General features: G+C 38.6%; 1 protein-coding gene across 1 annotated transcript in view; it reads left to right on the top strand.

Moving 5' to 3' along the window:
- LOC140487661 (uncharacterized) overlaps nt 1-14,742 on the top strand; it is a 183,076-nt gene extending 168,334 nt beyond the window's left edge. Inside the window, exons 15-16 of the mRNA XM_072586944.1 lie at nt 9,611-9,631; nt 14,468-14,742. Coding sequence (XP_072443045.1) covers nt 9,611-9,631; nt 14,468-14,742 — 296 coding nt within the window. The remainder of the gene's footprint in view (nt 1-9,610; nt 9,632-14,467) is intronic.
- Nucleotides 14,743-25,767: the final 11,025 nt, after the last annotated feature.

Raw genomic sequence — 25,767 nt, forward strand, 5'->3', positions numbered from 1 at the left:
AATAAAGATTTGTGCACCTTGTGTCTCTCACTGTGTCTCACACCTGTGCACACACATCATGGGTGCTGGGGAAAAAATAAGCACTACCGCAGTTAGGCGGTAGTGTGGGGGTTTTTTAAAAAAATGTAGTGTCAGACATCCTGAGAAAAAAATACAACAAGATTAGAATCTTCTCACTTGAGGATTGTCTCTGACCTGTCTGGCCACATCCAGTGTATTGTCCACAAGTAAATAAAGGGTGATTTGATGATGGGATACTGCCCTCTGTGCAGTTATTTCAATGCGGATAAGTTCACAGAATTATTATAACAGAGCAGGACCTGAAATGTTAACTCTGAATTCTTAGCACAGATACTGCAAGACCTGCTGACCTTTTCTAGCAATTTTTGTTTTTTTTATTATTGTGTCTTAACTTCTTGTTTTTTTCTGCTTTCTCCTTTAGTAAATGTAAAAATTGTTGATATTCTTTTTGCACCTTTCAAATTAACCACAGCACGTCCCAAAGCACTTTGCAGTCAATTAAAAACTTTTGTGATGTAGTCACTGTTATAGGAATTCCATTATCTTTCCCACAACTGATTTTAACCTGATTGCCCTATTGTTTGCTGAACATGTTTTATGTCTGTGCTTAAATGTAGCTAAAGCATTATCTGTCGGATAATACTCTGGAACTAGGTGCTTTTCAAATTAATTGTTAGGCTTGCGTCATTATACTCTTGCTACGCTTTCCCGTGCTGCTTTAAAAATGCTTGGCTGCAGGGAATCAAGATCAGTGGTTTTATCTACTTTTGAGTTTGATTAGCTTATTTAATATTTGTTGTCTTTCTGTTCAATATGGCTATATAGTTTCTAATCTGATCGTCCAGTATCACGTCCGCCTTAGCTATCTCTTTGGTAAATGCTTGTTGAAGAAAATCTCGAGAGGCAGACCTTGAGCATTAACCAGTTTATTACAAGATGCATCATGGGGACACCACTGTCTTAGGTATGGCTGTTTGATCACACAGCATTGCCCTTTGATATGAAGGGCACTGCTTGTCACAGGCCCTTGGGTGTTTCCTTTCTTCCTGGTGGTGGAAATTTGAATAAAGCTTTGTGCACCTTGTGTCTCTCACTGTGTCTCACACCTGCACACACACAACATGGGTGCTGGGGAAAAAATAAGCACTACTGCAGTACAGCAGAAAGTTACAAGATTATGTAGAAAACAAGATAGAGCTGAAACACAGGCTGACCATAAATTACAAAATGTCAGGATTTTTAAAGGAGATACCGAATCAGGGGTCAGCTCTCAGAGTCAGCCCTAAAAGATGCTACACATTCTACAAGTAAACAGGACTGAAAGTTATCACCCAACATGCTGTTTACAGAGATCCGTGACAAATGCAGGACAGATGTCCTTAATTAGAGGAACAACACAAATTGGCAATATATCATAGAGAAAGTGAAGCTAATTGACAAGAGGAAGTACCTTTGAGCAGTTAAGCTACACACACCAGCAATACGTCAGCGAGAGAGGATCTGAGCTATGTGCAAGACAGCTTCTCATAGCTACATGCCAAGTACTATTCTTCTGCTGGGTAAGGGGCCCTCCAGCAAAATGGTTCCTTAACCAAGAGGGAAGGCACGGCCAAGAAAATGACTTCCACAATGCTCATGCCAAACATTATTTGACCATGTCATTTTGTCATAATTGCCTGTAAATATAATATTGTCCATCACTTAATGCCCCTATTTCCTTCCTGACACTGAATTTTTTTATTTGTGTCATCTAAACTATTTTACATTTTTATGTTCCTTGATAACTCAATTGAAAAATTCCTCTTACTTTCTAATAACTTTCTTAATTTCAGACAACTTCATCTGTAAATTGAGTAATCAAATCCGCTAAAAACTACTTTCTCTCTTCTGCTATTTCTTTCCCCCTTCTTCCCTAATAGGCTGCTGAATTGTCTTGGATTGTGACACTTTCACTGCCACCTCTTGAATCTCCAAGTTGTTTCTTGGTGGGAGTAACTGCTGGAGAGCACCTCTTGACTGCTGCTGCTCAGTACTGAAACACATCATATGCCTATTTGTAAGGGGCCTACTCCAAATTACAGATCGTCTGGACCAATAGCATATCTCTGTGTATAAAATTTTTATTTACATTTTTTTTTGTTTTTAAAGGTTGTTTAAGTGTTTAATCACAGAAATGCCCAGGAAGAAACTCCTGTGATTAAATTAATCAAATTCCTGCTGTCTCTGTTGATATTATTATATCTCTCTCCCCACCATCCCCACATCAAACACTCACCAAAATTTCTCTTAAAGTCTTCATTTAGTTCCAGTTTACTCTGGTTTGCCTTAACTATTTTTCCTTTTGCCGTAACAATCCACTAGATTTATCATTTTTGGAGATATAATAGCTGCATTTTTGCGTATCAACAGGAAGATAATTCCACATTTGTTAATTCTATGCATTTATAATTTGTAATGCCAGTATTTTAATAACCAGTTGTTTCTGATTTTACATTTCAGATTCTAACATTCATAAAACATTTTCTGGTAATGCATTTGAAATTCTTAATCCTTTTATAATTTATAATGGCATACATTATTCCTAAACTTACTAACTTAAATTTTCAGTATGTTTATTATTTATATGTACAAATTGCTACCTCCTCGAACGTTGCCTGATCTGCTGTCCTTTTCCAGCACCACTCTAATCTAGACTCTGATTTACAGCATCTGCAGTCCTCACTTTTGCCTGACAAATTGCTAACTGATGACAATCAGCCAATGTTTGCTGCTTCTTCAACTACCTTCTTTCCATCATAAAATCAGATATAGGCATGTTATTTGCTGTTTGCACATATACTCACAACTCCTCGGATATTGAAGCATTCTATGTTTATATGCAAGTGTGCAAGTATTCATTCATATGCCATGGAAATTTCAGTCAATGATCGACTCTGAAAAGTGCAAATCTAACCATTGTCCTTTGACATTCAGTGGAATTACCTTGGTTAAATTCTCCATAATCAACAGTCTGGAGGATATCATTGACCAGAAACTGAACAGGATTAACTGCATAATTACTGTGGCTATAAGAGCAATTCAGAGGCTTTGAATTCTGTGATTGAAAAAAAATCTCTTCATAACTCTCTACTGCCTGTCTACCACCTACAAGCCAGAATTATGATTGAACCACACTGATTCTATCAGCATTCAAGAAAATTTCTTCAAGAAAAGATATCCTGCTTGATTGGCACCCCATCCACAACCTTTAACATTGACTGATACATAGACCCATCAACAAGAGGTGCTGCTGCTGCTCACTAGGGCACCATAACCAACATCTTCCAAACTGCAACTGCTACAACCTGAAAGAACATCGGTGACAGATGCACGGGAACGCTGTTACCTGCCTGGCATCTTCTAAACCACACCATCCTGACTAAATGTGTCACTGGGTTGAAATCCTGGAATTCCCTTCTCCACCCAGCATGGACTACAGCGGTTTAAGAAAATATGTCATGATCAGCTTCTCAAGGCCAATTAGGGATGGGCAAGAAATACTGGCCTCACCTGCGATAGTCGCATTCTGTTAACAAATATTAAAAAGTCAAATTAGGTTAGCAGAACTATCACAGTATAAAATGAAATGAAATCTTTTCATCCACAGTGTGCTTGGCATGTTAACTGGTATGAAAATTGGCAGTATGATGTTAAAGGCTGACAGCAGTTGTTAAAAATATCTTCACTGTATGGTAATTAAATGCTTTATTGTTTACCCAAAAGAAAATTCAAGTTGACTTGTATATGCCTTTGATAAACTTTTAATATTAAGTAAGAGTGGTTACAGCACTAGAGACCATTGTCATGTCATGCCTGTGCCAAATCTCTTAAAGAACAATTCCCATAACAATGCACATTCTTCCTTTTCAGATAAAAAGCCAATTCCTTTAATGCTTTGAACAAAGCTAGCAAAACTGGACACAACAATACTAAATTGAGTGGGAGGGTGAACAAAAGGAGGATGTAGCGGTGCTACATTTTGGTACGGAAAACCAGATCAGGACTTATACACATAATGGTAAGGTTTTGGGGACTGTTGCTGAACAATGAGATCTTGGAGTGCAGGTTCATAGTTCCTTGAAAGAAGAGTCGCAGGTAGTTAGGGTAGTGAAGAAGGTATTTGGTACACTTGCCTTTATTCGTCTGTGCATTGAGTATAGGAGTTGGGAAGTCATGTTGCGATTGTATGAAACATTGAGTTGACCATTTTTGGAATATTGTATTCAATTTTGCTCTCCCTGCTGTACGAAGGATATTGTTAAACTTGAAAGGGCTCAGAAAAGATTTCCAAGGATATTGCCAAGGTTTGGTGGTGGGGGTGGGGGGGTGGGGAGGAGGTTTGAGCTATAGGGAGAGACTGAATAGGGGAGTCTAACTCGTTCATGCCAACCAAATATCCTCAATTGATTTAGCCCCATTTGCTGGCATTTGGCCCATATCCCTCTAAACTGTTCCCATTCATATACCCATCCATATGCTTTTTAAATGCTTTAATTGTTTCAATCACTACCACTTCCTTTGGCAATTCATTCTATATGTGCACCATCCTCAAAGTGAAAAAGATGCCCCTTTTATATCTTACCTTTCTCACTTTAAACCTATGCCTTCTAGTTTTGGACTCCTCTACCCTGAAAAAAAGGACCTTGGCAATACACCCTATTCTTGACCCTCATGATTTTATAAACCTTGTTAAGGTCACCCCTCAGCCTGTGACACTCCAGGGAAAGTAGCTCCAGCCTATTCAGCTTCTTATAGTTCAAACCCTCCAACCCTGGCAACATCCTTGTAAATGTTTTCTGCACCTTTTCAAGTTTAACAATATATTTCCTACAGCAGGGAGACCAGAATTGAACACAAAATTCCAAAAGTGGCCTTTTGGCGTTAGTCAAGCCTATTTCCAATTGAATGTAAATCTTGAGTCACAGAAGTACTTAATGATTGCGACACACACCCCATAAAGATGTAATACATAATACATATAACATCAGGATGTAAGACCATAATGCAAACACCAGGGGAGGCGAGGCCCCAGTGGTATAATCGCTGGAGTGTTCATCCAGAGACCCAGGTCATGTCTGGGGACCCATGTTCGAATCCTGCCACAGCAGATGGTGGAATTTGAATTCAACAAAAATCTGGAATTAAGAGTCTAAAGGGGACTATAAATCCATTGTCGATTGTTGGAAAAACCCATCTGGTTCACTAATATCCTTCAGGGAAACAACCTACCAACCTTACCTGGTCTGGCCTACATGTGACTCCAGACCCACAGCAATGTGGTTGACTCTTAACTTCCCTCTGGGCAATAAATGCTGGCCTCGCCAGCAATGTCCTCATCCCATTAATGAATAAGACAATAAGACATTGGAGCAGCATTAGCCATTTGATCATAGCTGATATGTTTCTCAACTCCATTCTCCTGCCTTCTCCTCATAACCCTTGATTCCCTGATTAATCCAGAACCTATCTATCTTTGTCTTAAATACGTTCAGTGACCTAAGCCTCCACAGCCTTCTGCAGTGAAATATAACTTCCATTTGAAATCACATCTGCGTGTGAATGTTTCATATGTACCATGGATCAGATTTTAAGCTTACTGAACAGCGTCCTGTGTTACCAGACAATATTTTAGTCACTGGGAGAAATGATAAAGAGCATTTCCAGAATTTAGATGCTACTTTGCAGTGACTTGAAGATTATAGCCTAAAAGTAAGGAAAAACAAATGTGATTTTTTAAGATCTTCCCTCAAATATTTAGGTCATGTCATTTTTGATGTGAGACTACATAAGTCACCTAGACAGTTTGTGGCACTGGAAAAAGCACAGCATGTCAGACAGCATCTGAGCAGCAGGAGAGTCGACGTTTCGGACAGGATCCTTCATAAGGACTCACTGTCACCTACATAAGACTGTCACCTACATAAGTCCCCTTCAAAGGTAAAAGCTATAAGGCATGAGCATCAGCGCTAGCAGCTAGTCATCGGAAAAACATCAAAATGGCAAAACAGTGATCCTGAGAAGCTGAAAGGCAAGATGTCCTCTTGTTCAGGCTTGCTGTGAAGAATACAAGAATGAAAGCCCTGATATTCCTGTTAACATATCGGAATTCTATAGAAGGTCCTCTGAAATATGGAAGTCAATATCTAGCAAAATGAAGTCAAAATTTGAACAACTTTATAAAGTAGATAAAGCACATTATGATCAAGAAATGACAATTTGTATGGCAGCTCAAGGTAGCAAGAAGAAGAAAGACCCTAATGTGCCAAAAAGGCATCTTTATGGGTTCTTCTTATTTTGCTGGAGCATTAACCAAAAATCAAAGCTGAGAGTCCTGGCTTATCTATTGTTGATGTTCCATGACCTTTGACTATAATGAGAGAAACTTTGGCATGCTTTCCAGCTCATAAATACAACAGGTTACGTACTCATTAGCATTCTTCACCAAAACCCTCATTGTCCGTGACCTTGCCTTCTGATTAGCTGGCAAAAGAAATTCACTTCTTTCCTAGTCTCACTACAGTACATTCCACAAATACACCACATACCAACTCAGCTCTACCATGTAAGATGAGCATTGTGAGACGATGTGATTATGCCACTTTATCAGAAATATGGTGTAGCTCTTGCCCTTGTACAGGGGTGCACTGTCTTGGCTATGTGAAATCAAAAGTGGAATCTGAAATGAAGGGTGTGGTGCTGGTAAAAATAGGTGGGTTTGAAAACAAGAATCAGTGATCTCATTATTTGCATTATAATTTTGACTTCTCTACACATTCATCAAATCAAATCGTTCATTTTTTTACTTGGTAATAACCTTGAAAAATACTGTGGTCAAAGTTATTGCAAAACTGTTTCTCAGTCATATCATCTTTATTTCCCCTATTTTAACAAAGGAATTAATCCATTTAAGTCTGTTAGAATGCAAACAAAGTGAATTTCTTATGAGCAGAATAATGTTTTGTACAACGATTTGGCCCCGGATGAATTACAAACTATAATATCTTAGGTTTACTAACTACAGCACATTAAATATATTTCAGATGTTGAAGCTCTTCAGGAAGTTAAAAATATTTCGGATAACATACAGCCTGTACAGCATGAAGCTTATCATGAAACAAAAGGTATGTTTTTACTGTTGCATGTTTCCATTTTCTAAGATTTGTAAGATTTAATGCAATGTGTATCATTTTAAATACATAACTAATTTTAGTAAAGTGCTAAATGATGTAAAAATAGAACCTTAGAGACAATGATTACCATTCATCTGTTTTGGAGTGTTTGCATGTTTGGATACATTTTCCATTAGAAATTATCTTACGTATCACTATTTTTAAACCTAGGTGGGTTGCACAAATTGTCTACCTATCCTATTTGATTTTATGTGTTACTGATAGCTTAGACAGTGACAGAAATGGACTTTGAAGCACAAACATTTCAGTGGGCTGTTTTTGCTAACAAAATTCTAATTGTGACAAAATATTTTAAGCCATGTTTGAGATTGCATATATAAAGATATATAAAATTCTTCATTTAACATATCCATTTTAAAGTTAATGTAAGTATTTTGATCACATTACTCAAATAAGTATCATTCCTTATGGAAAACACAATTTTTCACAGAGTACATTAGAGACTTACAGTATCATGTATCATTGATATGGCTTTTTCTACACATTCACTCACCAGCGCCTATAAATCAGTATGATCCTAGATGAATTTATAGTCATTTGACAGACTAGTAATTGACTTTTGAGGAATGTAATGGAGTTACAGAATCTTGGTAGTCATTGCAAATCATGAATGGAGTCATTTACTTCCCTATTCCATTTTGCCATGTTTTATTTGTTCACATAATGTGGGCATTGTGATCTTATCCAGGACATATTTACCCTGTTTCCCTGGGAAGGTGATGGTGGTGAGCTGCCTTTTTGAATGTATGCTGTCCAGAGTGGATGGGTGCATGCATAGTGCTATTAACGAATGAATTCCAGGGATTTTGACTCCGTAACAGTGAAGAAATGTTGATCTACTTCCAAGTTATAATAGTGTGTGATTTGGAGGAGAGCTTCAGGTGATAGTGTTTATTATTTATCTATTCTAGGTTATGAAAGCTGCAGGTTTAGGAGATATTGTTGAAGGAATCTTGGTAAATTGCTGCAGTGCATCTTGTAGACTACAGATTGCTGCCACCACATGCATCACTGGTGGAGGGAGTGAATGTTGAAAGTGATGAATGGTGTGCCATTCAAACAGACTGCTTTATCATGGCTGGTGTCCAGCTTCTTGAGTGCTGTTGGAGTTGAACTCATCCAGGCAAATGGAGAGCATTTCATCATACTCCTGACTTGTACCTTCTAGATGGTGGGCAGGCTTTGCAGAGTCAGAAGGTGTGTTTCTCACCTCAGAATTCCTAGCTTCTGACCTGCTCTTGTAGCTTGAGTATTTGTGTGGCTTGCTCAGTTCAGTTTCTGGTCGATGGTAATCCACAGGATGTTGATAGTTTGGGATGGGGTGGGGGGGGGGGGGGGGATGTCAGTGATGGTACTGCCATTGAAGTTCAAGATTTTTTCTTGTTCTAGATGGCCTTTGGTTGGCACTTGCATAGTATTAATATTGCTTGCTGTTTATCGGCCCCAGTCATGATGTTATTCAGGTCTTGCTGCTTATGGACACAGATTGCTTCAATATCTAGGCAGTCATGAATGGTGTTGAATATTATGAAATCATAAGTGAATATCCCCACTACTGACATGATGAAGGGAAGATTATTGATGAAGCAACTGAAGAAAGTTGGACCTCGGATGCTTCCCTGAAGATATCTTACATCAGTGTCCTGAGATTGAAAGATCTGACTGTCAATAACTATGCCATCTTCCTTTGTGTTAGACATAATTCCAGCCACTTTTCTCCTGATTTACATTGAGTCTAGTTTTGCTAGCGCTCCCAGACAAATGGCTTGAAGTGAGGGAAGTGTGAAAGTGTGATGTGAAGAAAGACTCTTACACCTTCAAAATGATTACAAATTCTTGGCATTTTAGATGAGAGTTTTGAACTCAATCCTAGGTTGGTCCAAATTTGGAAGGTGTGAAACTCAACATGGATCTTGCAGAGATCATTTTCATCAAATATCCTACCTGCTATCCTATCCATACCCACCTTGTGTTGAATGAGGATGATGACACTGCAAAAATTGTTACAATATTTTTGAATTGTAGCATTCGGGAAATTTGTGTATTTTCGGGGCAATGGATGGTGAAAGCAAAGCATTTTCTTAAAGGAATAGGTTTCCTCAAACATTGTGAGAGATGCAGTTTGCCAGACACCCTCTTGAACATTAATGAGGTATTAAAATGTTGTAGTGTTTTACCCTAAATTACACCTGTTAGAATAATAATAGAAGCCTTGGTACATATAACTATTTTTTGCAAACAATAAGAAAGAAAGAACCCAAATATTAGATTGTAGCAGAGATTTAAAGAATGTTGTGGTGCTGTGTAAAAAGTGCTTGTTGTTCCCCACATATTATTAATGTCCTTTTGTTTTTTGCTAGATGAATCATCTGCTGATGAAGGTGAGCAATGCAGTTGTTTGAGAATGAACTAAGTTTCAACTTTGATCTAACATCGTTATCAAACAGTCCCTTATCAATTTTAGCAATGGTTAAATATGGAGCAAAGCTCCCTTTATATTATATCTTTGTGTTGGAACAAAATATTCCACTGCATAAATGTGATACAATCTAACTTGATTTGTGGCCTGAGAACTTAGTTGCGAGCTTCTGCAGTTTTATTCTGTCGATACATTTTTTTGCCAGACCTTCATTTGTTAGGATTGTGAATGATGCCATTGAAAGGATATGTACTTGACCTGAGCAGTGTTAAATGTCAAAGGATAATTATCAGTTATTTAGTTTATTCAGCCATTTGGTCTGCCTGAAAATAAAAGTGATAAGCTTCTCCTTTTTGCTAAACCAGTTAAATCAATGAATGATTTCAATCATGATGACTTTAAGACAGCTATCAAGAGAAATTGCAATTGAAAAAAGAAAATTGACCATTCATTTCACTATCTAATTGCCATTAGATGATATAATTTTTGTAGTTAATGTGGCTAGAAGTTAATGACAAACTTGATGAAGCTATCTTCTTGGGTTAATTAGCTTCCTGACAGTCATTAAGTGCACATGTCAGGAATGACCACTTGAATGAAATACTAACATGACTTGGATCTGTGGACCAATAGGTTCAGAAGTAGTCAAAATTGAAGTTACCTTGTAAATACATTGCAGATAGTCCCTGACTCTGCAAGATGTTGATCCTCATATTAAAACTCAAAAATAAAGTAATTGAGTAGGGATGTACAAAGTTAAAAATCACACAACGCTAGATTATAATCCAACAGGTTTATTTGGAAACATTAGCTTTCAGAGCGCTGCTCCTTTATCAGGTGGTGACAACCTGATTATTTGGTGCTTCCAAATAAACCTGTTGGACTATAACCTGGTGTTGTGTGATTTTGTGCACCCCAGTCCAACACCTCCATCTCCAAGTCATGAGTAGGGATGGCTAATCCACACCTGGAGACACACACATATCCAGAAGAAATGTGGACTTATAGCTGGAGCCCAGCCATTGCAAAAGAATATGAAAAATTCTCTTGTTTAATTTAGTGTAAATAAGAAGCATTAAAAGATAAAATGATTACCTCTATGATTGCTTACATTTGTGGCTGACTCGGTAAGAGCTTCTCTAGTAAATGTTTTACAGCATGTGCTGTTGGAATTTGAAAAAGCTCATAAATTACTTGAGACTCACCTAGAACTTCTAAAATAAAAACAAAGTACTATAGATGCTGGATCTATGAAATAAAAGCTGAAGGTGCTGGAGAAATTCAGCAGGTATGACAGCACCTGTGGTGCGGGAAACTGACACGGATGAATTCTCATTTTTAAACAAGTTTCTGCCACGTACAAAAAATTAAGATTGAGTGGCAAAAGGAAGGAATTCCATGAAGCTTTATTCTGCTTCAATTTCACACCCCTTTTGGCCAATCTGTTCATATTACATACTTAACCACCCATGGGAGTGTGGACTCAATGGCTTTAGAAATGAAGGCACAATGGAAGAAAGTTAGTTTGAATTAGAAGGTGGTGCTCAACTGATTGCTCTAAATTTATGCAGGGACTTTAATAATGCAAATACCACAGAATTCTGATATTATTCCCATTGTCAACTCAATTCATAAGTGCCACGTGAATTTGCAGTGACACTATACATATTAACTTAGAGACAATTGTCTTTCTGTTTCTGTCATCTCCACTTTGTTTCACGTTTTCAGCTTTATTCTCTCTCTCTAACTCAACTCCATTCTATGTCCTCTCGTGTGTCTGTGCTTTTTTTCTCCTTTACTTTTAATTGGGAGATGCTGGCTGGCTTGGTGTACTGTGACAGAGCTTAAATGTAAATGACTGCAAACAGCATATTTCAGAAGGGATTATTGGTAAAGTGTGGTCTTCAGCAGATCCCTTTCTTTCCCTTCACTTGTTCTTCTCCCCATTCTTATTAATCGCTGATATCTACTTTTCTGTTGTCACTTATACTATCCACTGGCTGGCAACTAAAGAAGACTTTGCACAGAATGAATGTCTACTGAATGAGGATTTAGTTAAGTCCATGTATCTACAAGAGCAAGCCACAGAAATATTTGAGAGTACTTTCAGTGTTTATCAAGTCTGCAGTCTTCCTGCAATTCAATCCAACAGAATGTGACAAATCACGAGGTTTAATCTAATCTGTACAATTTTGTTGGATCAGAATTCTGTGGAAATATAGTTATTAATGTCCCTGCACAAATTCTGGGCATTTAACATACATACAAAACTGATGGATGAAGTGGATACTCAAGCTACAGAGATTGAGTACAAACTATTGGATTCCTGAAGAAGGGCTGATGCCCGAAACGTCGATTCTCCTGTTTCTTGGATGCTGCCTGACCTGCTGCGCTTTTCCAGCAACACATTTTCAGCTCTGATCTCCAGTATCTGCCGTCTTCACTTTCTCCTACAAACTATTGGAGAACAACTTCTGTCAAAGCTAGCCAACAGGAGCAGATTACTGGGTGTTTCAGATTGTTGCACTTTTAGTTTCCTTAGTCTCACCATCACCACAACAACTAGTCCATAACTGCTAAGAAAACATGCAGTTTCAATGTATAAGGCTATTGAATGAACTACATTATGACCACATTTTTATTTCCCCCCATTTCATCTGGATCTGTTCTGATTGTTAATCACTTCAATAAGAACATAAGAACGGGCAAATGGAGATGGCAAACTTCTAGCTATTTACTTGAGGTAACCCGGCTGCAGGATGTACCACTTTGGTATATTGTTGAACAATCAAGTAAATTTTTAATTGAGAACAAAAATCCATATCATCTGTTTAAATGCATTTTCAATATGGCCATTAATTTCCAATCGGATAAACACTCAAATGTGTTATGGCACAGAAACAGCAAGTTGAACCAAACCAACCTTTCTACCTCTGTATTTGAAATACAGTAAAATTAAAACTTTCAAAGATCCTCAAAATTGACCCCAATGGTTCCTAACCAGACATTTGAATTCCAGATGCTGGTTATATCCTAAACAAAAGACTTACCAATTTACTAACAATATAGTAACTTCAGTAGAGTAAAATTAAACAGCAATGCCATCTAATAGGCCTGTGCTTTGAACCCAATAAATTTTGTTTTAAGCCCCATTCACACAAAAGACAGACAGACAAGCAAGCAGTTAAGAGATAAATAAAATGACAGAATTACCAGAATACTTAAGCGGTTTTCATGATGTGTTGTTCCACAGGCATTTTCAGTTCACTCAGATAAAAGCAGTACTACTTTTAATTTAGTTGTCTATCTCTGAGCTTCTGAGAGCTGATCATGGGAGGTTAGGCAAAAAGCTTTCAGATCTTCATAATTGTGGTATCAAGAGACAGATTCCTTTTTCACTGAAAACACAGTTCAAAAACCAATTCCAACACTGGCCACTCCTTGATAGACTAACAGTCTCCTCCATGAGGTCGCAGTTACCATTTAATTTCTGCCATCTGCTTGAGCATAAAGGCTTTTCCAGACTTCCTGTAACCAATTCCCCCGTTACTCACTTCTACATCTAACTTTGCTATCTGTTCAAACTTAATGCTCTTCCCTGATGACAAAGCAGGTGGAGAGCCTTTTGACTAGGAATCAACGTGCAATTAACTTTCAGGCCTGACCTCATGAATAAACAAAAGTCTTTTTGATCTGTCTTATTTTTAATTAGCTATTATCTACAGCCCAAAAGTCATCTTTAGCTCACAGTTCCAACTTCACAACTTCAAACCGAAACTGATAAAAAAATTAAAATAATGAAGCATCAGCACACCTCTAAAAAATGTAAAGAAACATTGAATACCATATTTACAAAACCACACAAATTCCAAGATGCTGTATGAATACCAAAAACTAAATTCTGCAACTGTTTGATAGATTGACTGGCAAAATAAAAAGCTGGGAATAGAATTTGCCCTTTGCAAATTAGAAATCTTGCAGTACCTTTAATATGTTCATGGCAATGTCACAAAAGACTTGTTAATTTCTTGACTGAAACAAATTTTATCAAACAACTTCCCCAAAGTTGTTTTTCCAGTTTGAAGAGTGAAAATGCAACGTTTACTTAAAACCCACAATAGTATCTAATTATTAGCTACTAATAGGCAAGCTAACAATCCCAAATGCAATTTTCTGCAGCGAGTCATCCAAATTGTCTAAAGTTTGTGGAAGCCAGTAACCCAGTCAGGGTCACCACTAAATTTTGAACAGCTTTTATTCCCAGTATGCCTTCTTCATTCTGATCCCAGGACTGGACATACAAATAATACTCACTAGGAGCCTCGTTAATTTGCTAAGTGTATCAGAAATCTTCTTGCAAGGCATTCTGACTAATTATGACTCATATTGCATGTATTTAACAGGGACATACCCTGCTAAAGATGGCACATTTCCAAGAATAAAAAAAAGTGCAAAGCTACTTTGAACTGAAATGACTAGAATAGCCTGCAAACTCTTGCTTTCTCAGCTTGTATGTGAAGAAGTGTCACTTGTCCAGATTTACAATGTACTCAAGAATCCATAGCCCAAAATTGATCCACAACTAGAGAAATCAGGTCTTGCAGAAAATTGGCCAAACTAAATTAAATAGCAGCCAGCACCTATTGGCTACAGAGAACAATGGAAAGCAAAATCAAAGAGCTTACAAAAGTTCAAGAGGGAACCAGTGACAACCAACCCAAGAGTTATGTATTGGAGAAGTGTCGACCAATCGTTCTGGCATCTTGACTGTCTGAGTATGTGCACTTTATACTTCCAGCAACAGTAAGGAGTCTTGGCAAAACACTATTGGATGATTTGAACCTTGCTTATGACCCACTTGGCCATTGGCAACAAAGCATTCTGGAACGTCTGGTGCAAGGGAAGATACAAACAGACACACCTGGAAACCAGCCCCTCAGTGAAGATTTGACAAAAACTTGGATGGAAGACTTGCAGAAAGACTCTTGGCAGAAGCCCATGCAACAACTCATGAAAATCCAAGAGAAGATCTGCCCTGATCTACCTTTTTGGAAGAGAACCAACCAACCCTAAGTCAGAGAGAAGAGAGATTCTAATTGCCCAGCTCAAAATATGGATCATTGCAAGTGGTATTCCTTTTAAGACCAGTAGAGTTACACAGAGAGTAAATATGATTGGAATTTGGGAAGTTCTCACACAATGTTTTAATAAGGAATATTTTGTTAATAAATTAGAGTTGAACTGTAAACAGAATTATGTCCCTTTGCAAAGCGAATTCTATACCCTCACTGACAAGAGCACTTGAGTAAAATATTTTAATATTTAAACTGGTCATGTCCAAAGCATGGACAACATTGATGTCTCTGAATGGCCTTTGATTAAAAGTGTTCCTTTAACCTCCAAAGTTGAATCCCACCCACCAACCTTGAACTCTTGAACATCCAGTCTGAACCTGAATTAAGAGAGCAGCAGCACCATGGGATGTCTCAAAATTCAAGTGGGTGAAACAGATGAAGGGTGAACCAGCTATTGGGCCAAAAACCAAGTGCGTGTAATGTGAAAAGGGCAAATATCAGAGTTAATACAGTATCGGAAACCCATTGGAAAGGAAATCTCACAGGGCTAATATAGGGTTGGGAATCCACTGAAAGCAAAGGCAAGAAAGCTGAGTAACAAGGTCAGATGATGCACAAGGTGGTGTGTAACCATATATTGGTGTCGAGGGTATAGAGAAGCTAAATTAGAGTCAGGGATCCATGATGTAAGGAATAGTAAAAGGTATAGGGGACCCAGAGTAGCAGCAAGCAAAAATGTAGATAATATATAGTTAGGGATCCACGAGAGAGAGATCCAGAGTAGTAAAAGGGAACAAAGGAGAAATGGCTCACTGCCCAAAGTGGGAGCAAGTACTAAGGAAGTATCGAAATAAGAAGTTGCCCAGGTGAATTGACCATTACAGTAAACAACTGTTTGGATCTGCAAGGCAGAAATGCTGGGAGACAGTGTGGAACGCTGAAGGGATGCACACTTTTTAAATCAGCAAAGCTATTGTGGTAGCCAACTATATAGAACAGTTGAGAGGTCAAAGATGTGAGGTGTTTCTTGTACAAAATTAGAAGTAGGCTAAAACCAACCAGAAGTGCACTCACACCCGTTTGTCGAGGACTATCCCTGGACCATAAAGTGGGGATGTTTTGAAATGCAAAGGCAAAATTGTGTATGACAACAGAAAACATACAAGCAAAGCCATATACACAACATAGACAATGAGTTGATAGTGGTGATGTTAGATGGAACCCAACTGCCAGAGTGTGCCCTTCCCAACTTCAGAAATTATACTTACAATTGACCCATTAATTATTAAGCTGGAAAACAGGGACTGACGTAGAGGAGGCCAGACCCAGGTCAGCAGGACATAGTAAAAGAGGTAAGTTGAATGACTTGAGAACATCTTCCGGAGCAGGAGTATCTACAGTCAATATCCTCGATTGACTAATTTGGATAGTAATCTCAAGACTTTTATCTTGGATAAAATTAATCTGGATAGTAAGCAAGGTGCCTTGGGAGGAATACAAGAAAATCAGACCAGCATCTGATAATGATGCTAGAAGGGCACGCCGGGACTATAAACAAGATCATCCATAGAATGATAGATGATAACAGTTGGCAGCAGCTCTGGTCGTTGGATGATTAAATAATTGAGGGGGAACCGCAAGCAGGCTAAGCAAGGGCAGGTCCCATCTTGGATCAGTGATGATCAGATAGAACACTTGCTTCATGGAAAAAGATACCCCAATATTTCAAATTGTCAATTATTGCAGCTTACCAAGCTCTGGTTTAACGATAATTACAGTCACAGAGTCATAGAGATGTACAGCATGGAAACAGTCCCTTAGGTCCAACTGGTCCATGCTGACCAGATATCCTAAATTAAACCAGTCCCCTTTGCCAGCATTTGGCCCATAACACTCTGAAGCTTTCCTATTCATGTATATCCAGATGCCTTTTAAATGTTGTAATTATACCACCCTCCACTGCTTACTCTGGCAGTTCATTCGATACATGAACCACCCTCTATGTGAAAAGGTTGCCCCTTAAGTCCCTTTTAAATTTTTCCCCTCTTATCTTAAACCTATGCCCCCTAGTTTTGGACTTCTCTGCCCTTATTCATGCTCCTCATTCGCCTTATTCATGCTCCTCATAATTTTATAAACATCCATAAGATCACCCCCCCGCAGCCCCTAATGCTCCAGGGGCAATAGCCCCAGCCTATTCAGCCTCTCCCTATTGCTCAAGTCCTCCAACCCTGGCAATATCCTTGTAAATCTTTTCTGAACCCTTTCACGTTTAACAGCATCTTTCCTACAGCAGGGAGACCAGAATTGACAGCAGCATTCAAAAAATTGCCTAACCAATGTTCTGTACAGCTGCAATTTGACCTCCCAACTCCTATACTCAATGCATTGACCAATAAAGGAGAGCATACGAAATGCCTTCTTCAATACCCTGCCAACCTGCGACTCCACTTTCAAGGAACTGCGAACCTGCTCTCCAAGACCTTTGTGTTCAGCAACACTCCCCAGGACCTTACCATTATGTATGAGTCCTGCCCTGATTTGCCCTACCAAAATGTAACCCCATACATTTGTTTAGATTAAACTCTATCAGCTGTTCCTTGGCCCATCAACCCATTTGAGCAAGGTCTTGTAAGACGACACTAGGAAAGGCTGTGGGGTTGGTATTGGGATACCAATCATAACACCAAATCACGTGCAATACAAGTCTTCAAGATGGAAAATGTTGGCGAGACGGAGTATGGTTAGAACACTTCTGGACGCTGTTGAGAAAGAGGGAAGACTTGTAGTTACCACTCTGGTAATGTCAGCAGACAAAAGAAGTAATTGTGTGTCCCACCTCATATTTTCAATTGAACATGCCTTCTGTGGTTTTCAGACAAACACCATTCTAAATTGCACTGTTGAGATTGGAGCCATCACAGACATCTCCACGGTAGTGTATAGAGAAAGGGAGAATAGGCGATCACAACTTCCTTAAAACATTACCGGTATGGGACCTTCACATATAACTTCTAATATACACTTATCATTCATGGTAGGCCTAATCAAGCTCGCAAATATCTACAGGAGAAGCAAAATTTTTGTCATTGTCAGTAATGACCTCAGCCAAACTTTAGAGGATTATTTGGAGAAATACGGCACTAGAATTGAAATCCTTCAAGAAAAATTACAGTAGGTTTGAACACAACTGACAAATTCACAAAGGCTTTACAATATAAATTGTTGCATAGAATGAATTTTACTCTATCAAGTGCTGCTAATTGCCAGAGGCTTGAGGTCAAGCCAGTGTACGTAAGTAGTAACTAATTCTCAATTTATGTATTAAGTCATTTGTACATGGTACTATTAAGCTCCTTGATGTGTATAAGGAGGATAGTTAGTAAATGGGGTATGATTGTCTATGTACGATGGGGAGCCCAGGTATATAGAGAGTTAGGCCATCCAACTGAGACTTGATCTATCCCTGCACGAGAGTATGGTCTGAGCCTGTGATTCCAATTTTGCTAGGCGCTTCAAGGAATCAACTGGGGGTACTGTGGCCAAGGAGCACAGGCCCAAAATTGAATAATCTAAACTGGCCCCCAATCAGAGAAATCAGGCCCCACAGAAAATTGGCCAAACTAAGTTAAACAGCAGCCAACAGCTCTCAGATACAGAGAATAGTGGAAACCAAGATTAAAGAGGTTTCAAAGGTTCAAGTGGAGCCAGTTACAACAAGCCCTAGAGTTGTGTATTGGAGATGAATGAATCAAATTCCCAGGCATCTTGACTACCTGAGTATATGGACTTTACACCACCTGGAATGTTAATAGTGAAAGGTCTTGGAGTGACTCTATCGGATGATTTGAATTCAGCTTCTGACACTATTGGCCAAAGGCCAAGAAAATTGTGGTGTGAGATGAGATAAAAACACACACACCTGGAAACCAGCCTCTCAGTCAAAACTTAGTGAAGACTCAGCGAAGACTTGCAAGGAAGACTAACAGCACAACTCATGGCTTGGAGCAACTCAAGAAGACCAAGGAGAAAATCTGCTCTGATCTGCGAGAGCCACCTTTGTGGAAGAGTGCCAGCCCTACACTCGAGAGGAACGAGAGCCTAATGACCCTAATGAAACATGTGGATCATTGTGGATGATAACCTTTCTTAGACAGATGGATCTATATAGAAAGTAAATATTGCGGGAATTTGGGAAATGCTCAGATAATGAATAATAGGGAATAATTTCTTAATTAAATTGAGTTGAACCACAAACTGAATTGTGTTCTTTTGTCTGCTTGAATAAAGTGTTTTTAATACATAAATTGGTCAAAGTGTCCAAAGCACAGACAAAAAGAAGGAAGAAAGAATTTGCTTTTATCTTACAGCCTTGATATTTTCAGAAAATCACAATTCGCTTCACAGCCATGTGCTCTTTGTTATAATGTTGCAAAACATATGCTGATTTTTGTATAATATAGGGTATTTGCTTTTTATGTTTGAAACATACAAATTGACTAAGCTGATTCTGTACGTTTTGAACATTCTTTGGGGCCGTGGATGGGGGTAAGAGGTGACGAAGGTACAGGACGAAGGCAAGGAAAGGTGTCAGGTGTGGAGGAGAGGTTGGTGGGGAGTAAGGAACTAACATGGGAGTTGCAGAGAGCGCGGTCCTTGCGGAAAGCGGATAGGGATGGGGAGGAAAATATCATTTTGGTGGAGGGGCCAGATTGCAGGTGGCGGAAATGTCAGAGGATGATGTGTTGGATTTAGAGATTAGTGGGGTGGAATATGAGGACCAGGAGGACTCTATCCTGGTTGTGGTTAGGAGGGTGGCGCGATTTGAGGGCAGAGGTGTGGGAAATGGAAGAGATGCGGTTGAGGTTATTGATGATCATGGGGAGGGGAACTTATGATCCGTGAACGAAGAGGACACCTGTAAGTAAAGGGTGACTGACTTTGCCAAGACTACAACATTAAAAAAAAATCATGGTCTACTAAGCCAGGTCTTGCTCTTCAATCTGATTTTTCCAGCAATACCATCAACTGGGAATACCACAGAAGTTAATTGACGTTGGCTAAAGGCTAAACAGAGGCTAAGACTTCAGGGTATCTATCTGCTATTCTTTAAGAGTGTAATGATATATTTTAGATTGGTGTAATGTCATTTGTATTGCAGTTGGTAGCACTTTATTTCTGACTTATATTGGTCTATTTTGAAGTACTATTGCTGGAGTTGAGCACAAAATTCAAGGCTAACACTCTAATGTAGAAATCATCAAATGCTACACTCATGGAGATTTGATTTGTCAGATACAATGTCAAGCAAAAACAAAGAAGTCTAGCACCAATTTGTTATAAGACTTTATGTGAAGAATGATGAAAATTTACAGCAGAAATTGGGACATTTCATTCCAAGAGTCAAGAGTTACTCAGCAGGTAGTGCTCTCACTCTTTTGCATAAATCATTAAATTAAAGTTCACTTTACTCTCATTTGGACATAAATGGTCCAAGTGTGGTACTCTATCATAGAAGAGCAGAAGAGGTATCCCTGGCTAACCAGCATCACAATAGCAGATTCTGTCATCATCATATTTCTGATTATGGGAGCTTACTATGCAAATTAGCTGCTGGTTTTCCAATATTATAACAGCAATTATATTTCATGACAAAGTGCTTTGAGATTTCTGGCTCTCATGAAAAGCAGTATATAAATGCAATTACAGAAATTGCTGGAGAAATGATGAGGTCTAGCAGTATCTATGGAGGGGAAAACAGAGTTAAGGTTTTGTATCGAGAGACCCTTCTTCAGAAGTGTACCTCTCAGTGACCCATTTTCAGAAATGTTACTGTGAAAAAAAAACTGACATTGGTGGTAGGCAAATGCTGGAGTCAATTATTAAGGATGTAATAAATGAACATTTGGAAAACAGTGACAGGATTGATCTAAGTCAGCATGGATTCACTAAAGGGAAATTATGTTTGACAAATCGTCAGGTATTTTTTGAAAAGGTGACCAGTAGAGTGGACAAGGGTGAATCAGTGAATATTGTATATTTGGACTTTCAAAAGACTTTTGACAAGATCCCCCACAGATTAGTAAGTAAATTAAAATTCATGGAGATAATGTATTGATGTGGAGAGAGAACTGAAATGGCAACTGGAAATAGATAGTTGGAATAAACAAGTGCTTTTCAGAGTGACAGGCAGTGATAATTGGGATGCCACAGGTTCAATGCAACGACCCCAGCTGTTCATAATATACATTAATGATTTGGATGAAAGAATTGAATGCAATATCTACAAATTTGCAGACAATACTAACCTAGGTAATAGTGTGTGCTGTGAGAAGGATACTAAAGGGCTTCAGGGTGACTTGGACAGGCTGGCTGAGTAGGCAAGTACTTGGCAAATGCAATGTAATATGTGAGGTTATCTACTTTGGTGGCAAAATAGGAAAGCAGATTATGATTTGACTGGTGGCAGTTTAGGAAAGGTGAGGTGCAATGAGACATGGGTGCTATGGTGGAACAGTCACTGAAGTTTGGTATGCAGGTGCAGCAGGTGGTGAGGAAATCTAATGGCATGCTGGCCTTCATATTGAGAAGATTTGAATATCAGAGTAAGGATGTCTTGCTGCACTTATACAGGGCCTTAGTGAGACGACATCTTGAGTATTGTGCGCCTCTGTGTCCGAGGAATGACGTTCTTACAATTGACAGAGTCCAGTGAAGGTTCACAGTACTGATACCTAGGATGGCAAGACTGACAAATGAAAATTGGATTGACTGGACTTGTGGTCACTGGAATTTAGATGAATGAAGAGGGATCTCATAGAAACATATAAAATCCTGATGGAATTGGATGGGCTAGATGCAGGAAGAATGTTTGCAATGTTGGGTAAGTCCAGAACTAGGGGGTCACAATCTAAGAATAAGGGATAAGCCACTTAGCACTGAGATGAGGGAGAGTTTCTTCACCCACGGTTGTGAACCTATGGAATTTTCTACAGTTATTGGGGCCAGTTTGTTAGATATATTCAAGAGGGAGTTGGATGTGGTCCTTGCTGCTACAGGGATCAAGGGGTATGGAGAGAAAGTGGGAGTGGAATATTGAAATTGTATGATCAGCCATGATTATGTTGAATGGTGTTGCAGGCTCAAAGGGCCAAATGGCATATTTCTGCACCTCTTTTCTATGTTTACATGCTAACTCTGTTTTCTCTCCACAGATGCTGCAAGCCCTGCATAGTTTCTCCAGCAATTTTTGATTTTGTGTCGTTTCAGATCTTCAACATCCATAGTTCTTTGTTTTATCTTAAAAATGTGAGGTTTTCTCATTCACCTGAGGGGGAAAACAGTACCTCAGCTAAATATCTCATCTGAAATATATATACTCCACTGTGAGTCAGAACCTGCAGGAGATTGGAAAAAGGGTGATATCAGAAAATAGAAAAAAGTCTGTAAAATTAAACAGTTATCTTTTTTAACAGATGAAAATTTACCTAAATGTTATTAAGTTAGTTATATTTGGGAAACTTATATGGGAAGAACAATAAATGGAAGACAATAATTCAATTTCTCTTTCCACAGATACCACCAAATTTTCTGTCTTTCTCTGCTACTTTTTGTTTTTAGCAGGCAATTATCATTTTGGGAATTAAATGCCATCATTTTTATCACATCAGCCAATTTAATGTTTAGTGTGATATTTAGCAATTTTTGAATCTACATTATCTTTAATGTAGGATTAAGAAGCACTTTAGAATGGTTGTTAATGCAAATGTGATTTATATTAGGTTTTTTAATAAAGGACAATGAACAGAATAAGCAATTGACTCATCTATGAAATATCTTGCTGCTGGGTATTTAGGTGTCCTTTTCCTTTGTTAACTTCCACCTATTTTTTGTTGTACAGTGAGGACTGCTGTGCTTGCTCTGCTTCCTCCAAATTTTAGATTTCCTATGTCATACAGTTGATAATGTGGTATTCATTCTGGTGACCTGATGGTTTTGATTACAAATGTGCAGCTTAGGCATGGTTGCATTCAGTGATTCATATGTATAGAGGATATAATTTGTCCCCCGAATAGCTAATATGTTGTTGGCAAAGTCAAATATTGGCATGATAGATGAGTGTTGCATGATAAAATCATCGTGTCACCCGCCTGATATCTTGCATAATTTTGCATAGTTGTATTTGTGAGTGGACTTAGTTTGATATCAATGCATTTATATGAAGCTAAATAATATTTTAATTATGCTTTAGATTCAGTACTTATTTCCAAACATCGAGAAAAGGATAGCAAGTCCAAGCAACCTGTACGTGAATCTACAGGTATATTTTTATTATGATCTTCATCTTTGTGGGCTTTGTTGGGTAATATATTATCTAAAGGTTTGGTTTGCGTCGGCACAAACATAGTGAACCGAAGGGCCTGTTCCTGTGCTGTTCTGTTCTATATTCAGTGTTCGATGCATAATCACAGTGTGAGGATTTCAACGAACTTAAATTACTCAAATTATTTATGCTCAATGCCTGTAGTAAAACAAAACACCAGGACATGACAAATAATTGCTTGCAATATTTGAGCTGGATTTTATTTTATCCTAGGTAACTTTAACTGTTCCAAAATATGAACAATTTTAACATGGTAATATTCACTTTGAACAAAATAATTCCTATCACATGTTGGAAAAAACCTATTTTATACAATTTCATTTTAGTATTCCTTTTGTCAAAACTTGACCCTGGAATGTGAGTTTGTAGATTGTCAAAAAGCTTGGCGAGTCAAGAAGTGATTTACTTGCTGTAAAGTACCCTGCTTCTGACTTGCTCTTGTGGCCATGGTATTTGTGATTCATTAGGTTAAGATTCTGGTCAATTATGATCTCCAAGGATATCGATAATTGGGTATTTGTCAACAATAATACTATTGAATGTCAAGGAACAACATTCTCCTTTATTGGTAAAACCTAGGTCTGTTAGCGAGTTTAATTGCTAGTGATCACGCAAACTTGAATGTTGTTTCGGTCTTACTTCATGAGGGCACAGACATTAGGGCACACATTATGTGAGAGGAGTAAGTGGAATTGAACACAACAATAATCAGAAAACATGCCCAATTCAGATTTCATAATGGAGGAATGATATTATTAAAACAGCTGAAGACTTTTGGGCTAAGGGCACTTTACAGAAGAACACCTGCAACACCTACTAAGATGAATCCTTTCAACAACCACATTCACCTTTCTTTGTGCTCAGTAGCAATTTCACATTGATTTCCATTGACTTCAATTTTACTTGCATTCCTTGATTTCCTCTACTCTGATGTGCTCTCTTGATTTCAAGAGTAGTTATTCTCACCTCACTGCTGGAATTCAGCTTGAGTGCATGCTTAGACCAAGGCCAGAAGTATTAAAATCTTTTATTGTAATTTGTCCTTGGGTCTTAACGTTGCTGACATTTACCCTATCCCCAAATGGATTTAAGAAGCTGAGGATGAACTAGCCTTCTTGAACCATTACGGACTATTTGGTATTGTGACCTCTCGTGCTGTTAGGAAAGGAGTTCCAGAATCTTAACTCTGATAGCGAAAGAACAGCAATTTATTCCAAATTAGGGTGGTGTAGGGAACCTGGAGGTGGCAATGGCAGCATTTCCCTGCCTCTCTTATCCGTGTTCTTTAGATAACAAAGGATGTGGTTTGCAAGACACTTCAAAGAAACCTTGATGAGGTGCTGTAATGTACTGAATAGATGATATACACTGCTGACATGCAGAATTGCTGGAGGGAATCAATGTTTAACACGGGTTTTAAAAATTGATTTGGGGATGTAAAACACTGACTAGGCCAGTGTTCATTGTCTGCCCCTAATTGTCCTTGAGAAGGTGGTATGTTTTGTGGAACAGCTGCTGTCCTTGCGATGTAGGTATACCCTCAGTACTATTAGATTTTGACCTAATGACTGTGAGGCAATGGTATCATAGTATCACAGTTCCAATTGAGAATGGTTTCTGTTGGAAAGTGAATTGCAGGTAGTATTCCCATCATTCTTTGTCCTAGATATTCTAAGCTATGGATGTTGCAAGCTTGGATATTAGTGTCAAAAGAGGCATGTTAAGTTGCTGTAATGCATCTGTGGATAGCACACATTGTTGCCACAGTGCGTTGGTGGTGAAATCCGTGAATATTGGAGGTAGTGGATGGGATGCCAGCCGGGCAGGCTGCTTAGTCCTGGATGGTTTTGAACATCGAGTGTTGTTGAGTTATCATCCACCCAGCCAAGTGGTGAGAATTCTATCGCACATCTGACTTGCACCTTGTAGATGATGGACCAGCATTTGGGGAACAAGAAGCACATTACTTGCCATAAAAGACAGAGCCCCTGTCTTACTGTTAAAGCCATAGTATTTATATGGCTAGTCTATTCTGTTTCTAGTTAATGGTAACCCCTAGGATGTTGACAGTGGAGATTAGTAAATGGTTAGCGATGGACATTGCTCCTGGCCAGGGTTTCATCACAAGCCAGATATTTCTGCATATGGAAATTGAGTCAGTATCTGAGATGGTGTAAAATATGCTGTATATTGTGCAATCATCAGTAAACATCCCCAATTCTGACCTTGCGATGGAGGGAAGGACTTTGGTGAAGTAACTGATGGTGGTCAGGCCTAGGACACTTCCCTGAATAGTTTATCACAGATTCCCTGAGACTGAGATGATTGACTTCCAATAACCACAATGATGTTCCTTTGTGCTTGGCATGGCTTCAGGGTTTTCTCCCTAATTTCCATTGACTGCAGTTTTGTAAATGCTTTTTGAGATTATACTGGTTCAAATGATAACTCTATAGTTTTGGTCCAAACATGGATAAAAGAGCTGATAAAAAAGTTAAGAATGTATACAGTACAGAAATAGGCCCTTTGGCCCAACTAATCCATAGTCTAGGTTTCCGAAACTGAACTAGACCCATTTGGCCCATACCCCTCTAAACTTTTCCTGTCCATGTACTTGTCCAAATGTCTTTTAAATGTTGT

This window comes from Chiloscyllium punctatum, chromosome 17 (assembly GCF_047496795.1).
Source record: "Chiloscyllium punctatum isolate Juve2018m chromosome 17, sChiPun1.3, whole genome shotgun sequence".
In the NCBI taxonomy this organism is placed as follows: Eukaryota; Metazoa; Chordata; class Chondrichthyes; order Orectolobiformes; family Hemiscylliidae; genus Chiloscyllium; species Chiloscyllium punctatum.